A 23,247-nucleotide genomic window follows, 5' to 3' on the forward strand; every position below is an offset into this window, starting at 1 on the left:
CTCCATTAGATTATTTTCTCCATCATTCCAATCATTAAACACTTCGTGGTTAAAAACCTGCCTTTTGACAGATCTCGCTCAGTGTGATCACTGACAAAATGTAGTGGATGTTACTTGAAACGTAAGACCGTTTTCAATACGACATCCGGTTGCTCGAGTTTTTTGGCATATCTTATTACCTAATACCTGGATGTCTAACCTTCAACGTACAGAGTATCAAATATCCTTTCAATAGTGACCATCTGCCTATAGCGACTATGTTAAGTCGGAGGAGTGGTCACACTATGACTGTAGTGTGTAAGATGGTCAATTATGAATCAAAAGTGTGTGTTGAATACATTCCCTATAGTATAAATTTGTACTATGAACAAAAGGCACAGGGAACATGGGTTTTGCAGTTTATTGCCTGTAATCTACTACAACAGACCATGGCGATTGGAGACAACTGCATCTAGTATCCAATAACGTAGACTATCTTACAAAAATATCCGTCTCAAACATGGACTACCTGATTTGTACATGTTATGGGTGGAGGACCACGGGTCAAATGTTCTGCCAACATTCGGCCTGGATTTTTAACTGCTTTGGCAAAAAGCGCTTGAGATACTAAAAAATACATTTGTACACATGTACATATTTCTAGTTCAACGATGAAACAATTGTTTGGCAACAGTAACATAGTAAAACGTATCACGACGGTAACATATGGAAGAATACGTCAACAGCTGTAATTACAATAATCAGCATCTATACAACAGAAATGTATACAGTCAACATGGGTACAATAAAAATCATTGAATTCCTTGATTGGTAGCTTTGAAGTTAGCTTTCCAAATAGTAGCCACAAAATTCCTAAAACGAAAGCATTGTGTCTGATGCTCTGGTCCCATCACAGAATTGTAAGTTACACAGTTACACTACTAAAAGGAACTTGATATCTACCTAGGCGTAAAGACTGTTTTACCTATGTTCACACTGAAGGTTATTATGGTTAGATTTGTTTCTTACAGCGACCATGTTTGTATCAAACTCGACACTGTGCTTGTTAATCTTTGCAAGAATTACTGTAGTAGCTAGCTGTTACAAGATGTTAAAGAAGTACAGTGAAGAGTATTTGTTACAATTAACGTATTTTTACCTAAATCAAGACCATTGAGGCTGTAATTATTTACATCATCTGGAGAATCAATCGTATATACTTTTTACAAGGATTTATATAAATCGTCATAAGGAAAATAAATAACTATACCAAAGATAACATTGTCAGTTTTTTTGTCATGTTAATGCATACCTACTATATACCTCCTAGGGCTGTCTCCTGGTTTCATTTTTCCCTGTCCAACTCATTGTTTGGGAGCCAGTTTGGTTAATTTTCATTGTTAAATCTGTCACTTCAAGTTTACAAAAATACATTTTCATCAATTTTATGTCATGAAGTTCACATTTTATAGGACACATACGGCCACTGTGAAATTTTCTTCCGTCAGAACAAGCAAATTTCCGTCCCGGGACGGAAGGACAGGTCCTGGAAACAGCCTTGATACTTATTATAGCCTAGATGTGAGGTTACTGTAGTGAGTTTACCAACCATCCAAGCAGTTCTGGCATCATCCAATACTGGCTTATTTCTACTAACCATTGACATATGAACTTTTTAACTATCTGCACAATGCATAAACTTGCACAATAGATTCCTTGAACTTCAAATCTTGCCACCTACACTTCATAAGGAAACAAGATTACAAAAGAAATCCTATATGTATGGAAGGTACTCTTTTGAAGGCAATCCGGCATTTACATAACTAAAATTTACCTCAGCACTGATCAATTTTTTTAAGATTTAAAACTGAATTTGGTGAAGACCATACCACGGGAATATCTAGCAATATGGTCAGTTGGTCACTACAAAATGGTCCTAATGTCTTATCTATTTTGACTTAAGTATGGAAGCTCGTAAAAATTACACCATTTTCCATCTAAAAAAATTACTCAGAATAATGATTTAATAAAAAAAAGGAAACATCTATAGGCTTCTCAGAACAGTTAACTTGGTAGATGTGTTTCTCTTCTGCAAACTAGAAACAATTTTATGACTGAATTTCTGATTTCATCATAACTATTGTTCAGTCCTGCTTCAGTTAGTTCTATGATAGTGGTCTTCAGAGAATCAAATACATCGATCCAATATGCTAAAGCCTGTGGACTTTCAATTAAGCATTTTCTTCGAATATCTACCATGCAGCTATGGCTATTGTTAAGAAGTGGTCAGATCATTAGTGTCTGTCATTATACCTACATGTAACTGCAGATAGTCAATGATTTTTTTTCTTCAAACATTAGAATAAATAGGATTACAACATCCCTAGGTTTGTGACAATCAACAATGAAAGTATTGCTCATCAGCTAGCTCTGACCAAAAGCACAAAATCGCTGTACATAATGAATAATGCAAAACCTTCAATGAGATGTTTGTAGAACCAAATTCAAGCTTCATTTCTAGTGCCACTACATGTACATGTATGTCGTTTCAACATCTGTCAAATGTATTTCTGTTTTGAGCAAACTTTTAGCATGACATGCTTAGAGACAGTCATACCTTATCCCAAGGCAAAATTGGCAGGATGAAATCAATGCATTCTTTAAGGCTTGCAAACACTTCAAACAAGAGTATCTATGCAGAGAGGGGTATAAAACCTGAGGTATAATAAGTGTTGTACAATCTATGTACATGTACAAACTACACGCTCCACTCCATCACAGTAGCTCTACAGTTATCCAATCCATACTTCCAACACAAAGTCACCAATATGGTGACTTTTACAGCATACATTAGCAAAGTCTGTACAACAAGCTGTAGAACTCTCACAGAAAGTCAGCTTAGCTGGCTAGCCCTTCCCTGTCGACATAAGCCTTGAGCTTTCTGAAACATTCCTTGTCTTCCCAACGTTCTCTTAGCATGTCGCACTCAGCCTCATTGGTCGCCAGGAGCTTGGCTTTATGTTGCTGCCTAAGCAAGGCCTTGGACATGGCCAGAGCCTAGAAGAGAAGAACACAAACATCTTCAAATGTAATCACACACAACTCTTCCTAAAACATTCAAAATAACAGCATCTTACAAACGACTGATATCACTATTTTACCTGCCTGTAAGCTGTAACTATAGTATAAGATAAAGATCAATTATGGTAAGTCATGAACCTGTAGAAGTCAAACTGTCACAACTGCAACTGCTTGGGCATCAGCAGTTAAACCATTAAATGTCTTCTATGTCTACTTTTCGATTGCAACATGTACAGTACAGTTTGCGAATGCAGCATAAGATTCCATATGTAAATTTCCCTACCTTAGCAGAGCAGGTGGACATTTTGAGCACCCTCGGGATGACCTCACCCATCAGGCTGGTGGGCCAGAAGACTTGAGACACCAGTCCTTTGCTGTATGCCTCCGACGCTGTCAGCCTTCGGCCTGCAAGCAAGACATCACTGGACTGGAACAAGACATGAACCGTTACACATCTGTCTTAAAGTTTGACCTACACAGTAGTTTGCAGAATCACCATTGAGAGTGAATTCTTTGGAAAGATAATGTATCAAAAGATCATAATGTATGAAAATCTGCAATGGTGCTTGTATCCTTACTTCTTTCAGTCAAAACCTTACAATTTATGCAACATACATTGTATCTGCAGCAATACTGAAAAACTATTTTTTTGTATAAACCTCTTAATCTACAAAGAGTTGAATCTTTATAACATAGAGTTAATCTCTTCATTACCAATACCATAAAGAATTACAGGAATGTGAATGAACTGCTCACCAGTGCTGTACCAAGTACCAGCGGAAAGGTGTAGGAGGAGCACCCTTCTGGTGTTTGCCCAATCTGCATGTACGGCATCTGGAAAACTGCCTTATCACTGGCGTACACGATGTCACACAGGCCGAGTAACGCTGCCCCGAAGCCAAACGCCAGACCGTTGACAGCTGCCACGATTGGTTTAGAGAATTCAATCAGTGCCTCCACCAGTTCCCTGCATGAGACAGGCAACAACCTTGCAGTTAGGAGGATATGAGAGCCTGGACTTGCATAATAGAAGCAGGGCTCAAAATTCATTTTTGGGAATAGGTCCACTGGTGCACCCAACCCAAAAAATCTGGTACACAGAAATAATTTTGGGTGCACCACATATAATAAAGTTAAATGTCAGCAAAACATAACAGAGTTTAACGCTACTGCCTCTCTTAAGAACTTCAGTCTGTAATTCTATACCTAACTTTAAAATCAAGTACATTAAATAAAGGACAACAAAATGTTACATTGCTTTTTCTGATACTTACATTTGAAGAATATTCTGTATACTAGTGTACAATAGTACCTTTACCTGATAGAGTACAAAAATATCTAGGTGCACCAGTCAAAAATTAGGTGCACAGCTCCAATTTTGGGTGCAAAGGTGCACATGCACCCAGTATTTCCAGCCCTGATAGGAGCCATTAGCTGGAAATGGACACACTATATCAGTACACATAGGTACATGTAATCAAGACTTGTTTGGCTATTTTTGTTCAGTCGCAGTGCCGGCTCTTTAGTAGGCTACCATTTCAGGAAAGCACACAAATCACCATGGCTTTTAAGCTGTCAGATAAGGCAACAGTAATGTAAAGCCCATGTATTACATAACTAGACAGTTGCACTGGACCATTCCCTAGTTCTATGGTACTTTGTCAACCCAGGAACAGAATATTTTGATGAAGGTCAGACATCCAGGTGTGAGATACACAAGAAAACAGCTACAAGAAACTGGATAGACTTAAGAATTGTAATACAACTGGATAGATTTTGAAATACAAACAAAATAATGTTCTTCTTGGCCCAATGGCCCTACACACATCATCAACTATATTCTGGTTTATCACAATTCTTTTTACCTCAAGGGTTCAGCCAGTTCAGCTGCAGCTCTTCTCCTCCTCTGGAAGCCCTGGGTTGCCAGGTAGGTAATGTCTATCCCAGCACAGAACATGCTTCCAGATCCACTCAACAGCAGGAGCTTACTGTCATCATCATCTTCTATCTCGTTTAAGGCATTCGTCAATTCCTTCATACCCTGGAGAGCAGATTGGAAAATCCTACAATCAGATTTGCTGTCCATCATCAACATAATTCTGTGTGCAGGATAGACATAGACACCTTCTTGACATCATTTAACATAATTCTGTGAGCAGGATAGTTCTTGATATGAAGCGTTCTAATCAATAATGTATTTTTTCCACGTTCTTTTTATTCAATTTTCATACAAAAATAGACATGCATGGCATAGTAATAAAAAACAAATATATAATATGAAATAAGCATATTTCCATGAGGCAAAAACATACAAATTACGAAAAATATGCAGGGTACCTCTCCATTAATAATAACTGATAACAATTAAGACAAATTCTATCTTTATTAGTGTTGCACATACAACTACTGTATATCTATCTTTTTTTATCTATCTTTTTATTTAAAAAACTGACTGAATCTTAAAGCCCTAAGGAAAAAATGTTAGTGATTAAGGGACAATTGTGACACCTGATCAAAGCTATCACAACTTTCACTGGCATCTTATTATGTCTCTGGGTAATACCATCCTCGTCCACCAGGACATTTCCGCTCTACGTTACATCGCTCGCGGAAAAGGCCCTGGTAACACGGGGTGGCATCCATGGTTATTGCAGGTCGACGAGACATGCTCATGAATAATTAATGAGCTAACCCTTATTTGGCACAAACGGCAGTTGTAGCTCATGAATAGTTAATGAGCTAACCCTTATTTGGCACAAACGGCAGTTGTATCTCATGAATAATTAATGAGCTAGCCGTAACACGTAACCTGATTGGTTGATAGCTTCCCAGCGTTCTTTGCGCGTTTGCTTCCGATGAGTGGAAGAAAATGGGTTTTAACCCCTCTGATTGGCTGAAGCTGTTTTGGAGGCTCGACCTGCAATAACCATGGATGCCACCCCGTGTTACCAGGGCCTTTTCCGCGAGCGATGTAACGTAGAGCGGAAATGTCCTGGTGGACGAGGATGGGTAATACTTGTCCTTTCATTTTATGTCATTATAAGGTTTTCTCTAGAGTCCATCCATCTAAATCAATTGAAGGAATATCGTTGCTAATGACACAAAAACTATGGTATTGACAGGCAAAATTGGCATGTCAACTGTCAAATATGAAAAATAACCATTGTATATCACGCCAGGAAGTGAGCATGGGTTGCTGATGAGATGGCAGAAAAGAATATGGGGTAATTCTGTGTCTATCATATTTGTTTTTATCACTCACTGGCATCTCATAAACTTTCCATTGGTGAACAGTACACAGTAATTTATATTGAGTTACACTGTACTAGCACTTGTAATTTCAATACAATCTGTTTGTAATCTTAATTTTTCATGCTCTACAAACTGAGGTAAGAAATACTATAATGTAAAAACAAGAAAAATGTTACCTGTGGTTTAAACATTGGCTTGCCCCTGCAGCTGTGTAGAAGCTTGATGTGAGTGTATCCCTCTTCACTTCGCAAGGCGATGTGTTTGTACTTGGACCCCGGCCTCTTGACCTTTCTAGGCAGGGGCCGTCTGGTGGAGACCTCACTGTCATCGCTGTCACTTTCACTGGCTTTCGTCTGGTACTCGACAGTTTTGGTGACAGATTTTCTGGGAGATCTCCTCTTCACGACTGTCCCAACTTCCACAACACTGGCTGATGAGTGGCTCTCTGTGTCATCAGATTCTGGAAGAAATATCAGGACAGAGAGGTTTGACTTTGACTGGACTTCAAAGTCAATTAGGACCGTCAACTGAGTTGTCAAGAAAATCACAGTCATGTTTCGAATCTCCTGTTAAAATTGATTTCACACAACTTGCTAAATGTATGTACAGTCAAACCTGTACAAGTGAACACTTCTACATAAGAACCACCTGGCTAATGTGAGAGCTTTTTGGTGGTCCCGTAGATAATTTTTCCCATTGACACAAGCATTAGGAATCCGTCACGAGTGGTCTTCTTGGACAGGTTTGACTGCACTAAAAACAAGCATGCACAACCCACACTGAACTAAGCATTTCAATACATGTAGTTCACAATGAAGATTTCACTGATTCAAATACCTGTGTCTCCATTGACATCAACAGACTCTGATGCGCGGCTTCTAGTTCTTCTGGATATTGGTGCCTCACTTTTCTGGGAAATCTCTTCTGCCGACACAGGCTTTATCCTGACAACTGGGGACAGCTGCTGCGTTGTCAGTTGTTTGACACTATCGGGGCAAGTCACAGACAAACTCTCCGACAGAGGGGGCTCTGAGGGCTTGCTTTGGGATAAGAGGCAAGTGTCAGCAGGCAACATCCTCAGTGGGCTTCCTGGCTGGTATGGCATCCTCCTGGTCGGGCTGGTCGGATCACTTGAAGATTTCTGCGCTGAAAATGAGAGACTTCTTTGTCGGTGTGGGGAGGTTGATCCCATCAGCAAACTCGGTCTCCTGGGGGGAGTTGGAAGAACTTTGGGGGTGATGCGTTCATTTTCAGCCCCAACAGAGAAAGAGCTACTTGCTTCACTGGCATCGCTGATAGAAGTGGTAGTGCTGGAGACCTCAATATCTTTCTCCTGGCCAGAAGGTCCTTCCCGGTGTCTCCTTTTGGCTCGTCTTCCTGGTGACGGCGACTTGCGCTTCCTCTTAGGTGACGCAGTTCTGGCCGAAGAAGGTGCATGGGGTTCCTCTATTTCCTCTTTGTGTAAGGAGATCGACCTCTGCCGTTTGGGTGACACAGACCTTCTGGGAGATTGAGACTTTTGTTGCCTTGCTAGAGGAGACCCCCTAGGAGAGATGGGTTGGCTACCTGGTTCCTGCTTGATCTCGCTGATCCTTGGAGGGGAGGCACCACGCTCCAGTGACCGTGTGGTAGTGGGCCCGTTGGGGCCGGAACCGTTGGGAACTGCATTGCCCGGCAACATTTCACTGAGAATCCTACTCCGAGAACGGGATGGCTGATTGGGGTTGGAGGAAGTGACACGTTCGATGATCTTGTTTTCGATCTGCTGCTGCTTTTTGAGCAGGAATCTTCGTCTGTTCTCGTAAAATGCATGTATCATGTCCACACATCCCTCGAGGTTCGATATGGGCTCCCAGGAGTCTTCCTCGCTGCCATAACCCTTCCACCTCACCAGGAACTCCACTCTACCCTTCATCTCCCGACGTGCCTGCAGTTTCTCCACCTGAAATGTAATGAGAGAAAAATGTCACTAAACCTTATCTGGTAAATTTTGACCTGGATACTACCTTCAGGAAGAGGCACTGTCTGTAGTGTAGTATCCTGAACTCAACTCTAGCCTCACATGTTGTACTTCATGTTCCCCATTGTTTTGATTAGACCAGTGACCGCAGAAGAGCATTCCAGTCATTCACAACATTGAACCCTAACACAAGGTACTAAATCAAATGACTGTCCTCTGAGTCTCTTCCTTAAAAAATCATTGTCAGGGGAACCTCAAGTTTAAAACTGTGGCCTCTTGTTGGACCCTTGGGGGAAGAATAGCTCGAACAGAATGACTGTTTGCTAATGCATATTCAGACATATCAAATAGATAGATCAGGAGATCACTTGCTAATTGGTAAATGACCTAAGAATGCATTTGTACATGCATCAGGGATTTCTGAAAGCGTCATTTCACCATCAATCTTGCAGATTTCTTTGTGTTTTTCTTTAAGTTTTACTTATTACTTCTCCAGATCCGCATGTATCACAACATATCATCAACATATAGACTGTAATTTGATGATATTGTTGTTAACTGAATTCAAGTATTTACTATTCATTCAAAACCTTCCAAGTTATTTTTTTCAATTATATTTATGATAATGAAGGCCTACTAAATCTAATGAACTTTTTAATTGTTGTTATTGGAGTCACGAGAATTGCAACACTTTTGATGTGACCAATTCTAGCAGTATCCATGAATAGTTCTTAGTATATACAACATACCTGATGTGTATGCCCTAAACCTTATCTCTTTGTTGTTGATGCTGCTACTATCTTGTTTATTCTATCATTTGGAACATTAGGATTTTATAAATTTGTAAAAAGATTAACTCCAGTGGAAATTGGAGAAAGTAATCTGAGTGAGTAGAATTAATAATTTCAACTTCCTAAAATGAAAGATTTATGTTGCTCTGCTCCTGCTGCTTTGCTCCTGATAGAATCAATCAACATCTGGTACCAGATCATGATCAGACTTCTAATCCTAAAGTGATGGTAATACATATGAGCAACAATTATTACACTAGTTTCAGTCCTAAACAATTATATTATCATTCTTGGAAGAGGGAAACGTGGTACAAAAATCTTTGAAAGCTTTTCGTTACAGGGGACAGCTGGACCCAAACCAAAAATGTGGTTAAATTATTCCTTACAACAATGGATTTCATTGTCCTCTTGTAGACAAAGAAAATCCGAGAATATTCCAATTCCACATGGAAAATTACATTCTTAGAGCAGTAATGACTTGGTAAGAGACAATTATCCCTATAGAAACATGCTTGACATCCCTTCTATGGTAGCTTAAGCCTTTTAACACTGCAATCTGTTTTGTAGTCAGGCAGCAGGGAGAAGTTTATTAGTCATTCTTGCCTGCGATACAGATCAAATGGTAGCACCCTCGCGCCTGTTCTTTACTCCAGGCAGCTTGATACGTACATCTACAACTCAGGGGTAACTACAGTACTCCAGAAAGAATAAAAGGATGTAAGAGATGGAATAATGGCTTTGCATTTTGAGTAGAAGCTGTCTGCAGAATGACCCGAGCGGCTGGGAAATGCATGCTGTGCTGTTTTCTGCCGGCTATGTTTTCTTTTGTTCAATAAAGAAAGGGATGCTGTACCGACTACCGTAGTCAGGGGGAAATCATGCAGCAGGCTAATGACTGTGGTAGAATAATCATTACCTGTGGTAGTTGACATTTACAATTCATATCTTAGCCTTAATCCAATTCACAAAGCTTTGTGTTGCTCTGAAAACTAAAACAGGAATATTCTGCATGCAGACCCAGTGAGTGTCTGTACACGTGTCTGAAAACAAAGAAAACCGTACAGTTCCTGAACAGCCCACCAAAAGAAATCTAAAAAAAGACTGGAATATTACGATGTATAAACCCAAAATAAAGGAAGCCATAAAATGTACATATATGAATTTGTAACAAATCATTATCCATGAACATCAATTTGAATTTAGGATACCTTTTGGCGATCAAAGCAACATGAGTAACAGCTGGAATTTCTCACAGACACAATCACAGAAGACTAGGAAAACCTTTGCAACATGATACAGGAAAACTGTTTATTGGTCTAGATCTTGAATGTCAATTGCTACTACCTCAACTGTATTTTCTTGATTATAAACCCCATTGTGAAAATCAGTTTATCACTGGGGCTTTGGATAAAGGGGCGCAGTCCAGAATCTATTGCAGAAGTATATGCAGTAATGGACCCAAGCACAAAAGATCCACACAATGAATGAATCTGCATATTGTTAAAATACCATGTAGAAGGACAAATTTCCATATTCTAAAATAAATAATCAGAGGGACAACCTTTAAACCTGGGAGCAAAACTGCTCATCCATACTAATTGTAAGAAAAATACAACAATAGACATAATAATGTTTGAACCAAAGCTGGAATATCTGCTCTGGCATCAACCCAAAAAGATAAGGTGTAAAAGGTACTGAAAGTCAGTTAGAACTTGAGTATGAGATGTACCGCAAGTTGAAAGGGTATACAAATGATTGGGAAGTACAATCGACTCAACGAACCACTGCAAGATCATTGATAAGTTGCCCAGATTTCTTTCTAAAAAGATTCAATCAGTGAAAAAAATAGAGATTACTTTCCATCAACAAAAGGTAATTACTTTCCATCAACTAAAAGATAAGTATTTAATTGTGCAAGAAAGCCCTGAATCTTAACAATACCAGTCTAGCCAGACATCAAGGCAGAGGTGGCAATGTTAAGCTTGAGAATAATGAATGAATAAACTGAAGAATTAATCAATATAAATGCAAGAACTTCTTTTAAAAGGCAGTGCAGCATAACAGAAGGTTTAATCAGAAAAAAATGGGACCAACATTACATTTTTTAGGACAAGAGAAACTGTTGGAGTCATTGAAACATCATCTGGAAAGAATTAGCAAAAAACAGGACATTCAACATTGACATTAGAAGCAGGTATTCAGCTGCTCATGGGCTAAACAAACTGACATTCTTCTGGCCTTGGAACAGTATTATCTTTACCATTATGTGCATGCATGACTTGGCCTTTTTCTGAGTTACACCCTTTTTATCATCATTGAAACATCAATAATATTCAGCAGCAGCAGCAATGAGCTACTACAAAGATTTAACAAAAACACTTTGATTTGTTCTAAAATATACTTCCTTCTCAAAATATACATGTTGTGGACCACCAAAAATTCTCCAAATTGGCTACATTACACAAAACTACAAGCAGGCTGGCATACATCAATGATAATAAACCTATATGTTTGCTCAAGCATCTGATTCTGAATTCAGCACTTGCAATGAGACTTTGGACTGGCAGATCATCGACCTTTGGCTAGAGCCACAGCGAACAAACCTTTAGATTAAAAGCCCACTGGTACCAATAAAACAAGCTCTTGTTGCTTTAAAGCAAAGTAATAACAATTCTGTAATATATCGGGGGAAATCATTATGACTCAATGACGGTATAAACGATGATCAGAATCTGGTTGAAAGAGTCTTGCATTGGTGATGAATGATAAGTACTGTAAATGCAGAAATGTTCTGCAGTGGTTTTAACTTTTATGTTCGCGGTTTTCGCGGCGACCGTTTCACCGGGAACATTTTTGTCCAATACTGTAGCAGTATGTGACTATAGCACTGCCACAAACTTCAAACCATCCCCAACACTCCATTTTCGCCTTAGCGCGAAATAAAAACCATGTAAACTTAAATGCATTTACAGTACACTAGGAATCACAATTCATTCTAAAGAAAACTAATACATAATGTAACACAAGTCTTGAAGCATTAAATTTACAACCATGCTGTGGCAAATAAACGTATAACTGTATGTTCCACCATTTCTAATCAGCAGCTGCTGCTATGTACAGTTTAACTGCATCATAATTGGACAGAAATGCCCAAAGGCCATTTTGCCTCAGATCTTGTCACATTGCCAGGGCTCAAAATACTGGATGCATATGCACTCTTGTGTACAAAAATTGGAGCTGTGCACTTACAAATTTCTACTTTGGGTGCACCAGTGCCCCTTGAAATTTTTGCAGGGTTTCATACATAAAGTTACTGATGACAGTATTGTACATTTTTTATGTAGCATAGTCTTTTCAGACAAATGTGCACCTTTATGTATCTTTTCTGTGGACCTAAATTTTGAGGTTGTATGCCCCAACTTTTCCCCAAAATGAATTTTGAGACTAGACTGCATGTCTCAGCCAAGCTGCAGGAGACAGGAACTGCCTGTTCTGAGTTAATTCCATTGCACCGTCATGGTAGCTGATCTCATTACTGTAGGTACAAACAGGATAAAAGGCTGACTGTTCCTGTTTTTAGACCTGTTTAGTCACTGATTGCATCAAGGTGTTAAAACACACAGGATTCTTATGTATCATTCTGATGCTAGATGCTTGTATTTCGAGGCAAAACAGGTCATATTTCAATCATACATCAGCCAATTTTAGTTATCTTTGACATTTTTCTGCAGCTGAGCTGAGACTAATTATATTCTTATCTTCAATTCATGCCCTGTTCAATGTCCAGACTTCCTTCAAAAGCAAAATGGTGCGCAATGCTGCACTGAAACAATAAAATCTTACCAGTTTGGGTGTGGCAAGAGCAACAAATTGCAAGTTTGCAAGTTTAAAAAAAGGCAAAATGTTTCACTACAATTGTTGATTTTGAAACATTGCTTCTGGTAAGCCTTGACAATTGTCCTGACATGAATTATCCAAGGCAAGGCAAACTTCTGTACATTAATGCAAAAACTACAATATTTGGGTCATTGACTTCTGAATTTGTTTTCCACGTAAATGTTGCTTTGTGCCTGACTGTGGTGCATCACACAGGCTACATGAGAGTTGAAGCTGCTCAGCAAGATCTGCAGAACCAGGTCTTAATGGGTCACTGGAGGGCAACCCCAAATAATGCGATTGGCCTTGGGCAACTAAAGAAGCTAGGGAAGTCAGTCGACACCAGACACTTCTGGTGCCTCAAAAAATAATAACAAATTCACCAATGAATGATTGGCTGACTGGATCTTGGCAATGGTCAGGTAATTCCTCAAGTAAGTCATTGTCCCTACATCATAGTACATGACAAATTTCTTCTATCTTTTTAGCCACCAAAAGAATTTGGTGAAGTTTAACAGATATATGTTTTTAAGATTATGAGAGTTGTACAATATGTATGGATTATATACTGAAATTATTTGATGATCACCAGGTCTCCAACCAAATGTTTTAACTGTTCCGACCTCGTCTAAACTGTCCATGTAAATGGGCATTGGAGCCCAGCACCATTGTAGCCATGACTCCCCAGACTTATGGTAAACAAGAAAAGGCCATGCCTGTCATGCCTCCTGGGACATACAGTGCAACTTGCCCTGCTGTTTCCATGGGCACATGAAGAACCTTCTTACTTCAGTGAAGGCTTAGCTAAGGATTAACTGTGACAGTGTGAACTAAATTCGTGACTACTGTACACTGGAGACAAATTTCATTAAGACATTTAATACAGGCAAAAAATAAAAGCAAAACTGGTTCTTTCTGCAACATAAAATTATAGGCAGGCTGTTGGTGATGGCATACATGTAACAACTGCAGCTGCATGAACTTCATGAAGGTCATATACACACAGCTGAAGTTGATGATTAACAATGAACAGAACTGGCATCTGTTTCTGGTTAAAAACTCAAGAAAAAAACAGAAATACTTTAACAACTAGTAGTTTGCATGTGATATGCAGGCTGTCTGGAAATCCAATACCACAGGGAGTTTCCTCATGGAGACTTGAGTTCCACTAACAAATCACCTTTGTCTGGACAATACAGAACTGAAGCTTAATGTTATTCATCTTCAGAGATGTTCTGACACAGAAAGCTTTCTGGTAGTTAATATTTGATGTATACTTCAACAACTTTTTGCAACACTTTTGTCAGAACATACGTTGACAGTCTTCATCAACATTCTTTCAAGGTGGTTGGGTAAAGTTATAATAATATACATAATTATCATAATGGCTGAAGCTACACACAAAAATGCTATTGGCACAATGATATCTAAAGAAGGATAGGTTGAAATACATCAATCCATGTATTTTAGATCTAAGAGCCCCATGGTCAATTGATTGTCCTTGCAAAGCTTTCAGGGGCCCAATCATCAGCCATGCAGAGACACAGTTGAGATCAATTAGCTTTCCGGCTATGTGATGAAGGTTAGACATCCAGGTAATAAGATACGCCAAATAGCAGTTACTCAAATGGTAATGCCTGAAGATTTTAGTTGCAGCCCTGAATAAAAATAAGCACCAGCTTGGATGTGCTGCTGCTATGTCTGCTCTCTTTTAATTTGCATGTGTTGACTAAAAAGCAAGGGGTACCAGACAACCAAAACCAGACACCACATGTAAGCAACATGGTGGAAGTCTTGAAGATGTCACAAAGCAACACTCATCAACCAACCAATATCAAAATCCATGAATCTAACTGTTTCAGGCTAACGTGGCAAAAAAGTAGCTTTCATTTTTACTTCTCTGTTAGACAGGTATACATAAGTAAATTCCTTCACAGGAAGTGACCTCACCGACTAGGGAGGAAACCCAATGTTTGCACTTTGGTGTGTCATGCATACCCATGCATGGCTGACCTGAAGGATTTCTCACATTACTGCAGTCGGGGTTTACATTTCACACCTTTGTGTTCAAACTTGAGTTTTCTCAGCAAAAGAACTGGACAAGAAAGCAAACCCTACACCAGTTAGATACTGGAATTCAACCAAAGAGTTAACAGAGACGTCTAGGGCCGTGAATCACTCAAGAAGTTGGAAGAGTGTCGCTTCCGGTGTCCTGCAGCCCAGCTGGAAGCGGTGATATTGGAATGACAAGTTGTGAATGGCTTTTGTGCACCTCGGACAGAGCCGGCCGTTGACGGACAATGCACGTGAAAACAAAAACCTGGCGCCGAAAATAGTAAACTGACCTATATATATTACTTACTAGTTTAAGATTATAATTCGCCAGTTGTGGGCATGGTTGTGTTTAACTGCAGACAGCCATGTATACTGACACAGCAACATGCCGTTCTTGTTGTACCGCGCGCTAAGCCACAACTCAAACTTTTCGAGCTTTTTTGACAGCTTTTTCCGCAACCTCGAAAATTCTCTGGTACGTGGGCACAATTTTGTCCTCAGATAAGACTGAGATGTTTCTAAAAAGCTCAGCCTCCTCGCCTTAAAAGCTTCTGCGTGTAGTTAATGTGATTCCAGCTGGAGGTGAACTGGGAGCACTTGAGAACATTCTTTGTTGTTGCTGCACACGATCTGTCGTCTGACGGCCAGGCCGGGCGGGCTCCGAAATCGCGACGGCGAGCGCCAAACCAAAAACGAGGGAAACCCTCCTTTTACACCAACAACCGTCACGTAAATCGACCTAATTTCAAAACCTAACAAGAATTGTGACCAAACTACAAACCTACTCGACCGAATCTGACAGAAAAGGACGACATTTCGCAGTGGGAAAATTTGGGATCAGGCTTACCTCGAACTCTTCCGGAGGAGCCATTTTCGCTGGCTTAGTTGGGCGAAGGAATGGTGACGTCACGAAAATTTGAATATCGAACGTCGCCACACCTCTACTGCGCATGTACAAAACTGAACTACGGCAGAAATATGACACCGGGAGTTTTCCGGTCAAAGGTCATATTGTATGGTAGGGCCCATCAGAAATTATAAGGGTATAATCATATTTATTATGATAATGCAAAACAAAAAAGATCAGATACACACAGCTTTGTTTAGACAGTTTGAGTGTATCACTCTTATAATCTAATATTAGAGTATAAGACCTGACAATATTCTACAGATTGTGAGAAAAAATAGGGAAAAGTTTTTATTTCATCCCTACGAGATTGTGGTATCTTCAACAAGTGACCTTCGAAGTGATCAAAAGTATGGCGTCTGCTCTGAGACAGTGTTTACGGTTCTCACCTGCGTTTGCAGGTGGTTTATCGACCAGGTGAGTAACCTTCGTACAGTTTTGCAATGTAGTAAAGTAGAAGAATCTTCACGTTCCTTAGAAATGTACCTTTTTAGCTTCGCAAGCCTCTGATAACATACTTAAAACAGATTGAAGTTGGGACAACACACATAAATGCTCCTCAAACAAATGCATCGGTATCTTCTGATCAAATTGTTAAATTAGGTAAATGAAGCTAACATTATCTAGCGAAGAGGGTGCCTATTAAGTAGTTAATAGCCTTTGATGACAGCAATTTCCGCGAGGGGCTTTGCTCAGTACTCTTTAGATGTAGATTAGTATACTTGTATGAAAAATGTGTAAACAATACTTACATAAGCTAAACTAAACAAAAAATAGATAATCTATTATCTAAACATGCTCTGAATCTATATTAACTGTAGGTGCTTGCTGAATTCGAGAGTCCAAAGGACACAGTTCGTACATGTGGGACGGACAGCCTTCGGAGCTCGAGATGCCGAGTTTGAGGCAGCCAAGGAAAGGTTAAACACACTCCAGGAAGAACCGGACAACAACGTCAAGCTACAGATCTATGCTCTATTCAAACAGGTATTAAATGATGCCTTGATACCACATGCCGGATAGAAGGCATTCGCCTGTTTTGTCCTGGTCTTCTCTCGTTCACACAATGATTACAAAGTGTTCACATGGTACTCACTACCGGCTTACTTTTAATAATAATATACAAAAATACAAAACTGCCCAAGAAGACCACTCAGGGGACCAAGAAAATCTGGTCTACTAGTACATGTAAACTATGCGGACCTGTAGTCACTATAGTAGCCCCTAATCTCTGTAATATCTATCGTGTGGGGATGCCAAGCCACCAATCTCTGTAATATCTGTCAAATTATGGGGTAGATATTTTAGAGATTTGGGGTCTTGCATCCAGGCTATCACTATAGACCATATTCTCAATGCTTGTGTAAACAGGAAAACTTATCTACCACGACCGAAAAGTGGTCATATAGGACACGTGATCCTCATGTAGAGGTGGTCACTTGTACAGGTTTGGTTGTATTTGAAGTAGCAGTTGTGGATCTTTTGAATGTTTTTTTTTTATAATTGTAACTTATGAAGCAATTACTCAAACAACTGGATATGATTTTGTATGCATAGTGGTCTAAGATAAAAGTTTGAGACTGAGCCTTAAACTTTGACATTAGACCTTGATTTGAATACATTTTCTCCCCTTTAGGCTACCAAAGGAGCATGTAACACCCCCAAACCAGGAGCTTTTGACTTTGTGGGTCGAGCCAAGTGGCAGGCTTGGAGCGGCCTTGGGGACATTAGCCAGGTACAGTTACATTTGCAGAAAAGCAAGCAGAAAGGATCAACCTATGATATATTAATCATAACTAAATCATCAGTGACAGGGAGCATGTATAGCAACAATACTAAGAAAAGTTTTTGAGGAGAAATATCATCTCTTTTTTGTTTGTTTGTTAATGTTATGGCTAATTTGAAAGCTGATCGTTTCATGTTTGACTTGATATCAGCTTTTCAGTTGTTTGTTAAAACCTTTGTTTATTCACAAGAAGCTCAAATCAGCAAGCAGGCCGCTTTTCATTGAGGTCATGAGGTAAGGGTCAGATACAATATAACAGAGATACACAGTCAATTAAGTCCTAACTCTATTAAGATATATCATTGTTATGACAAACACAAGAAAACTGCAGATGTCAAGCATTCAGGAATGTCCTTGTATTAACTCTTTCTAGTTCTGTCAGCAATTTATAATACTCAATCAATGCTAATATTATTTGAGCTATTTTGTAACCCTAAAAAAGTAAAGAAATCGGATTTGTGATTCAGTTGACACCCATGAACATTGTATTTTTAATGTAGGATGAAGCTCAGAAGCAGTACATAGACCTTATTAATGGCCTTGCAGGAGAAGAAGCACCTACAGAGACAGAGCAAGCAGGTGAGTTTGTACACTTCAATCCTATTTCCCAAGCAGATTATTAAAGGTAAAACTGTAAAAAATGTCATCCCCATGTTTTTGTTACAGATTTTCTTCCTGTACAGGAAGCTGGAAAATCTTACAATTTTGCCTTTCAACATCTCCTTGGAGATTATTTGTCTTCATCAAAATATTGCATAATGTAAAGTTGTCTTTTTCTATTTATGTATGGTATATCAGTGTGGGGAAAACTTCAAGGTTTTTAACAGCTGCTATAAATTTAATGTTACAAACCAACTTAGCTGCAGTGTGTTCAGAAAGTAGGATTATAGTCCTTTCAATCCTTGAAGTACGTAGAAGATGGATTTAGTCTAACATTTCTAATCTATTTGCAGGGGAAGAAGCCAGTGCGTTCAAAGAGATAAAAGTTACCAAGGAAAACAAGGTCTACTCCATCCTACTCAACAGGCCTGCAAAGAAAAATGCTATTACTTGGCTGGTAAGTAGATTACTAGTAACTTATTGAATGTATTTGATTTATCAAAGAAGGCATAGGTTAAGGTTGATATCCAATATTCACATACAGTAGCTGAGCCAATCACACACTGGCAAGAAAACTATATGTACCAAATAACTGCCAATACTGGAAATTTTTAAGATTATAGAATTTGCACAAAGATAAATACATATACTAGAATGGTGCATGTCCAAGTTTTTTTTTTTCTGATGGATTTTTGTATTCCAAAATATGGCCATTGAAACTTTCATATTGATAGTAGATCATGTTGTGTTTCCCTGCAGATGTACGATGAAATTGTCCAGGCATTGGACCAAGCGAGCAAGGATGACTCTGTCACTGTTGCTGTCATAACAGGTATGTTTGCTTGGATGTGTAAAAACATCCAGTGCTTGCAGCATTGTCCAGAACCATGTTACTAGAAAACTTCTATTATCAACAGTACCATCCTTGTGTAATACTTTTTGAAGCAAAAGTTGCATTGCCATATCTAGTTTGTTCCACAAAAATCCAATCGAGAACAGGAGACAATACGTCTATTGCCAGAAGACTGACCAAAACCTCTTTCCTTTAAAAATCAAAAGATGCGCTTCTTTCATCCTACACATAGAATATTTTTAAACCAGCCCTAAACTTGTTTTTGAACCTCTCTAAGGTGCTGGTGATTACTACTGTAGTGGGAACGATCTCGGCAACTTCATGAACATTGATCCTGAGGACATGCCCAAGATGGCACGGGACGGCAGGGAACTGCTCAGGTAAGGTTTATACATTCTATAAATGTTAATACATTTTATAGTTTTGTAGTTTGAGAATGATATAAGTCTTTCAGAAGTATTTTTGATCTGTTTCACCAGAAAACATTGAGATATTGAAAATTGTGAATAACTGTCTGATCTCACTAAGATGATATGTAATTTTCAAGTGTGAAGCCCAATACGCCTTTAAATGCTCCCACTGTACATTGTATTATATACATCATTTACATATGCAATTTTGCATATTACTCAGTCTAGCAAGCCAAAGTAAGTGCATGATCTTTTACCCATCATTTTTTATCAAATACAAGACTAAGTGATAGGTAGGTCATAATAGGTACATGCATGACATACAAAATAAATATATGACATACAAAGAATATTCCCAATTTCCCATATCCCATTTTCCTGTCCACCAGGCGATTTGTCACCGCCTTTATTGACTTCCCCAAGCCCCTGATTGGTGCTGTGAATGGTCCTGCAGTGGGAGTGTCAGTCACTGTCCTGGGCTTATTTGATGCTGTGTATGCTACTGATAAGGTGAGAACTGTTTTTGTATGTAACAAACATTTATGAAGGTTAAACATGTAGGTTACCAATGAAACAATGAACAATGAACAATAAAGACAATTTAAACTCTACAACTGGATAAAATTCAGAGCTTTAGGTCTGGAAGTAAATCTCTGAATTTTATCCAGTTGTAGAGTTTGAATTGTCTTTATATGTAACAATAATTAGCTCCTAAGATGTGTAGGTTATCCTCTTATGTTCACAAGATGTAATATCATGCTTGCATTGAGTAAAACTGATCTCTATTGTTGAAGATGCAAATATATTATAATAAGCACAATTCATCTTGAATCTGTGACTCTCTGTTTGTTTCTAGTGAGATGATCAAATTCATTATGACACAAAGTTGCAAGAGACTAATTATTGCATACCAATATTTCCAAGATAAGTCAATGCTAGAGTTCTTTTTAAAAATGCTGTTTTAAAGAAAAAAAAGCATCAACTTTTCAAATTGGGTTTAGTGAAAACATGACATTAGGCCACACCATTTTAATTTCTTGGTTAACGTAATTTAAAAAAAAAATTAAGGAAAACAGAATCTCGGAGGAAAGTTTGTACTTTGGTGCACACAATTAATGAGTGAACAGGGTCAGGTGCAAGTTTTCACCCCCAGCCTTCTGTTTTCATGATTTTTTGTGTGCTAAAATAAATAAAGAAAATCTGTTAACCAAGAAATTAGATTGGTGTGGCCTTAGTAGTACATGCAAACAATTTGGAATCAGAGCTGTACATTGTATATGGCTTACATGTCTTTTTTAAAGGGATTTTACCAAGTGTATCCTGAAACACTGAAGTGAAGTATACTCACAATGAATTTTTATTTGAATATATTGTAGGCTACCTTCAATACGCCATTCACGGAGCTGGGTCAGAGTGCAGAGGGCTGCTCATCATATATTTTCCCCAAGCTCATGGGTAATGCTAAGGTAAGTTGAGTTCAATGCCTGTAAATGCACATTTTCTGTAAGCTTATGATTTTACTGCAACACAACGCATTTACTGTGATTGAGCTACAAGTCCAGCTTCTTGTCCTCTTCCATAGGATGGCTGAGTTGAAACTTATTCATTAAACTAAAATGTTCCGTTTTCATGCATTTTCACAAATATAGTACAGCATGTATAGTATGGTAAGACTTAATCATTGTTGATGACACCACTCATGCCTGTGTTAAAGTCCAATTCTTATAAACCAATTAACTTAATGATGGCATAAGCACTACACCAGCACCATTGTTACCTGTATTGAGGCGTTGTTTTCATTAGAGGTGTTGTTTTGATGAGATCTCAATGCTTTGAATGAATTTGCATTTTGATTAGCAATAATGTCTTGTCGATTGAACACTAAATGCTTTCCAAGAAACAGAAGCAAATACAGCATACATATAATATGCCATATCTTGGGAAACCTTAATCATGTGTTCCCCCTCTTTTACAGTTGTAATTGATGCATATTTATGTGTGCTGTGCAATAACGTAAAGTTACAAAACAAATCTAAAGATTCAGTTACACCAAAGAACAGTAACTCAAGCAACTGGATAAAATTTTGAAACAGACATTTCAGACAGCATCCACTGTCTTTTCATTTTAAAATTTTATCCAGTTGCTTGAGCATCTGTTTTTTTGTGTGCATATCTTATCACCTGGATGTCTAACGTTCATCGACCTAAAGCTTCAGTGTTGTTTTTGTTTCCTTTAGGCTAATGAGATGCTGCTCTTCAATAGGAAGGTGACTGCACGCGAGGCATGTGAGAGAGGCCTGGTGACTGAGGTCTTTCCTCATGATAGCTTCCAGAAAGAAGTGCAGGCGAAGGTCGATTATGTTGCCCAGCTTCCACCACAGGTTGGTACATACATGTTTTGGGTCCTAAGGTGTCTGTAACTATCTTTCTGTACATAGGAAGATGTTGATACAAATTAAAGTGAGACAAAATAGTGTTCAAAATGGTATGTAACATTTTGGTGACTGTTTTTTTCATTTTAGTAATTGCACTCAACAGAGTATATTAATTAAGTTGTATATTTAAGTAGGTAAAATGGACAAAAACATTGTTCCTTCCAACCATATAAGTATGAATTTTAAGCCTCTACCAGTCTAACTATGTGGACTATAAGGAGAATATTTGCCAGGGGAGTTAGGTCATCATTGGGTGCCTGTGCAGTTAGTCGGAGGAGGACTGACTCTCCTGGCCAAGTATTCACCCTATTTTTGCCCAATTCTTCTCTCCATACCCCTGTAGGAAGGCCTGGTGAGGCTAAAGATTACCATGCAGTGGTATGTAGAAATATTGTACCCTCTTCCACAGACTATTAATGTTATAGGAATGACTACTTGTACAACATTGTTCCGTTTCTTCCCCAGTCTGTCAGGGAGGGGAAGAAGCTAGTCCGGGACCAGGAGCGCGAACAGCTGCACAGGGCCAACGAAAAGGAGTGCGAAGTGCTGGAAGGGAGATGGCTGTCGGAGGAATGTGTGCAGGCTATCATGGCCTTCTTCAGCAAGAAGTTTGCATAACCGTGTGAGATTTAAAATGATTGCAGACAATATGCATGGTAACAGTTACTCCAGCAACCGAATTGATATTGAATACGATCAGATATTTCAGGTAGCATCCTCTGATTTCCACTACCTTTCGACAGTGAGAGTGATGCTACCTGAAACGTCTGACCGTTTCCAAAATCTATCCATTTACTTGAGTAAATGTTACCTTGCGTATGTTATTACCTGGATGTCTAACCTTCATCGAGGATTGCAGACAATGTTGTCTAGTAATATTTAAGCTGCATAGACTTTATTCTCCTGGCTCTGTACATTTGCTTCATTCAAAAGAATAGTGTATTGTGAAGGGACAATACTAGAAGTACCAGTATTATCTTTGGAAGTGTATTGGAATATTGGTGGAAAGAGTAGCTAAAACACATTTATTGCAAAATATAGCCTGTAAAAACTTGCAAGTTTGTTTTCTTTATTTACAAATGTCCAAAGTACAAGAATAAAACACTTGTTGGTTGTTACATCATGTTCTGACTGATGATTTATGATCTTTTTCATCTATTGTTTAAATTTAGGCACCTTTTTTTGTATATAATCTGTGATCAATTTGAAGATTTTACTGTCTTCATTAGAATGTTGCTGGTGTTCTGCTAGTGGAGTTGGAT

At 38.7% G+C, this 23,247-nt stretch overlaps 2 protein-coding genes across 2 annotated transcripts; one reads left to right on the top strand and one right to left on the bottom strand.

Moving 5' to 3' along the window:
- Positions 1-386: 386 nt before the first annotated feature.
- LOC136438853 (chromodomain Y-like protein 2) lies at positions 387-15,973 on the bottom strand. Its single transcript, XM_066433860.1, has 7 exons — positions 15,842-15,973; positions 7,150-8,254; positions 6,489-6,772; positions 4,926-5,101; positions 3,817-4,027; positions 3,344-3,487; positions 387-3,036 (listed from the first exon to the last, which is right to left on the bottom strand). The coding sequence occupies exons 1-7, from the start codon at positions 15,944-15,946 to the stop codon at positions 2,878-2,880; spliced, it is 2,184 nt and encodes a 727-aa protein (XP_066289957.1). The 5' UTR covers positions 15,947-15,973; the 3' UTR covers positions 387-2,877.
- A 213-nt stretch (positions 15,974-16,186) lies between these two features.
- LOC136438855 (enoyl-CoA delta isomerase 2-like) lies at positions 16,187-23,103 on the top strand. Its single transcript, XM_066433863.1, has 11 exons — positions 16,187-16,318; positions 16,723-16,888; positions 17,538-17,636; positions 18,188-18,266; positions 18,641-18,744; positions 19,047-19,119; positions 19,418-19,520; positions 19,940-20,060; positions 20,927-21,016; positions 21,788-21,931; positions 22,451-23,103. The coding sequence occupies exons 1-11, from the start codon at positions 16,254-16,256 to the stop codon at positions 22,601-22,603; spliced, it is 1,197 nt and encodes a 398-aa protein (XP_066289960.1). The 5' UTR covers positions 16,187-16,253; the 3' UTR covers positions 22,604-23,103.
- The last annotated feature ends 144 nt before the right edge of the window (positions 23,104-23,247 follow it).

This window comes from Branchiostoma lanceolatum, chromosome 7 (assembly GCF_035083965.1).
Source record: "Branchiostoma lanceolatum isolate klBraLanc5 chromosome 7, klBraLanc5.hap2, whole genome shotgun sequence".
NCBI lineage: Eukaryota > Metazoa > Chordata > Leptocardii > Amphioxiformes > Branchiostomatidae > Branchiostoma > Branchiostoma lanceolatum.

Bases quoted from the DNA above. Each gene is read 5' to 3' on its own strand.
- LOC136438853 (XM_066433860.1), bottom strand. From the start codon at position 15,946: ATGCGCAGTAGAGGTGTGGCGACGTTCGATATTCAAATTTTCGTGACG. The intron at 8,255-15,841 runs GTAAGCCTGATC...ATTACATTTCAG, and splicing joins CTCCTCCGGAAGAGTTCGAG to GTGGAGAAACTGCAGGCACG. The intron at 4,028-4,925 runs GTAAAAAGAATT...TGTCTCATGCAG, and splicing joins GAACTGGCTGAACCCTTGAG to GGAACTGGTGGAGGCACTGA.
- LOC136438855 (XM_066433863.1), top strand. From the start codon at position 16,254: ATGGCGTCTGCTCTGAGACAGTGTTTACGGTTCTCACCTGCGTTTGCA. The intron at 18,267-18,640 runs GTGAGTTTGTAC...ATCTATTTGCAG, and splicing joins TACAGAGACAGAGCAAGCAG to GGGAAGAAGCCAGTGCGTTC. The intron at 19,521-19,939 runs GTAAGGTTTATA...CCTGTCCACCAG, and splicing joins GACGGCAGGGAACTGCTCAG to GCGATTTGTCACCGCCTTTA.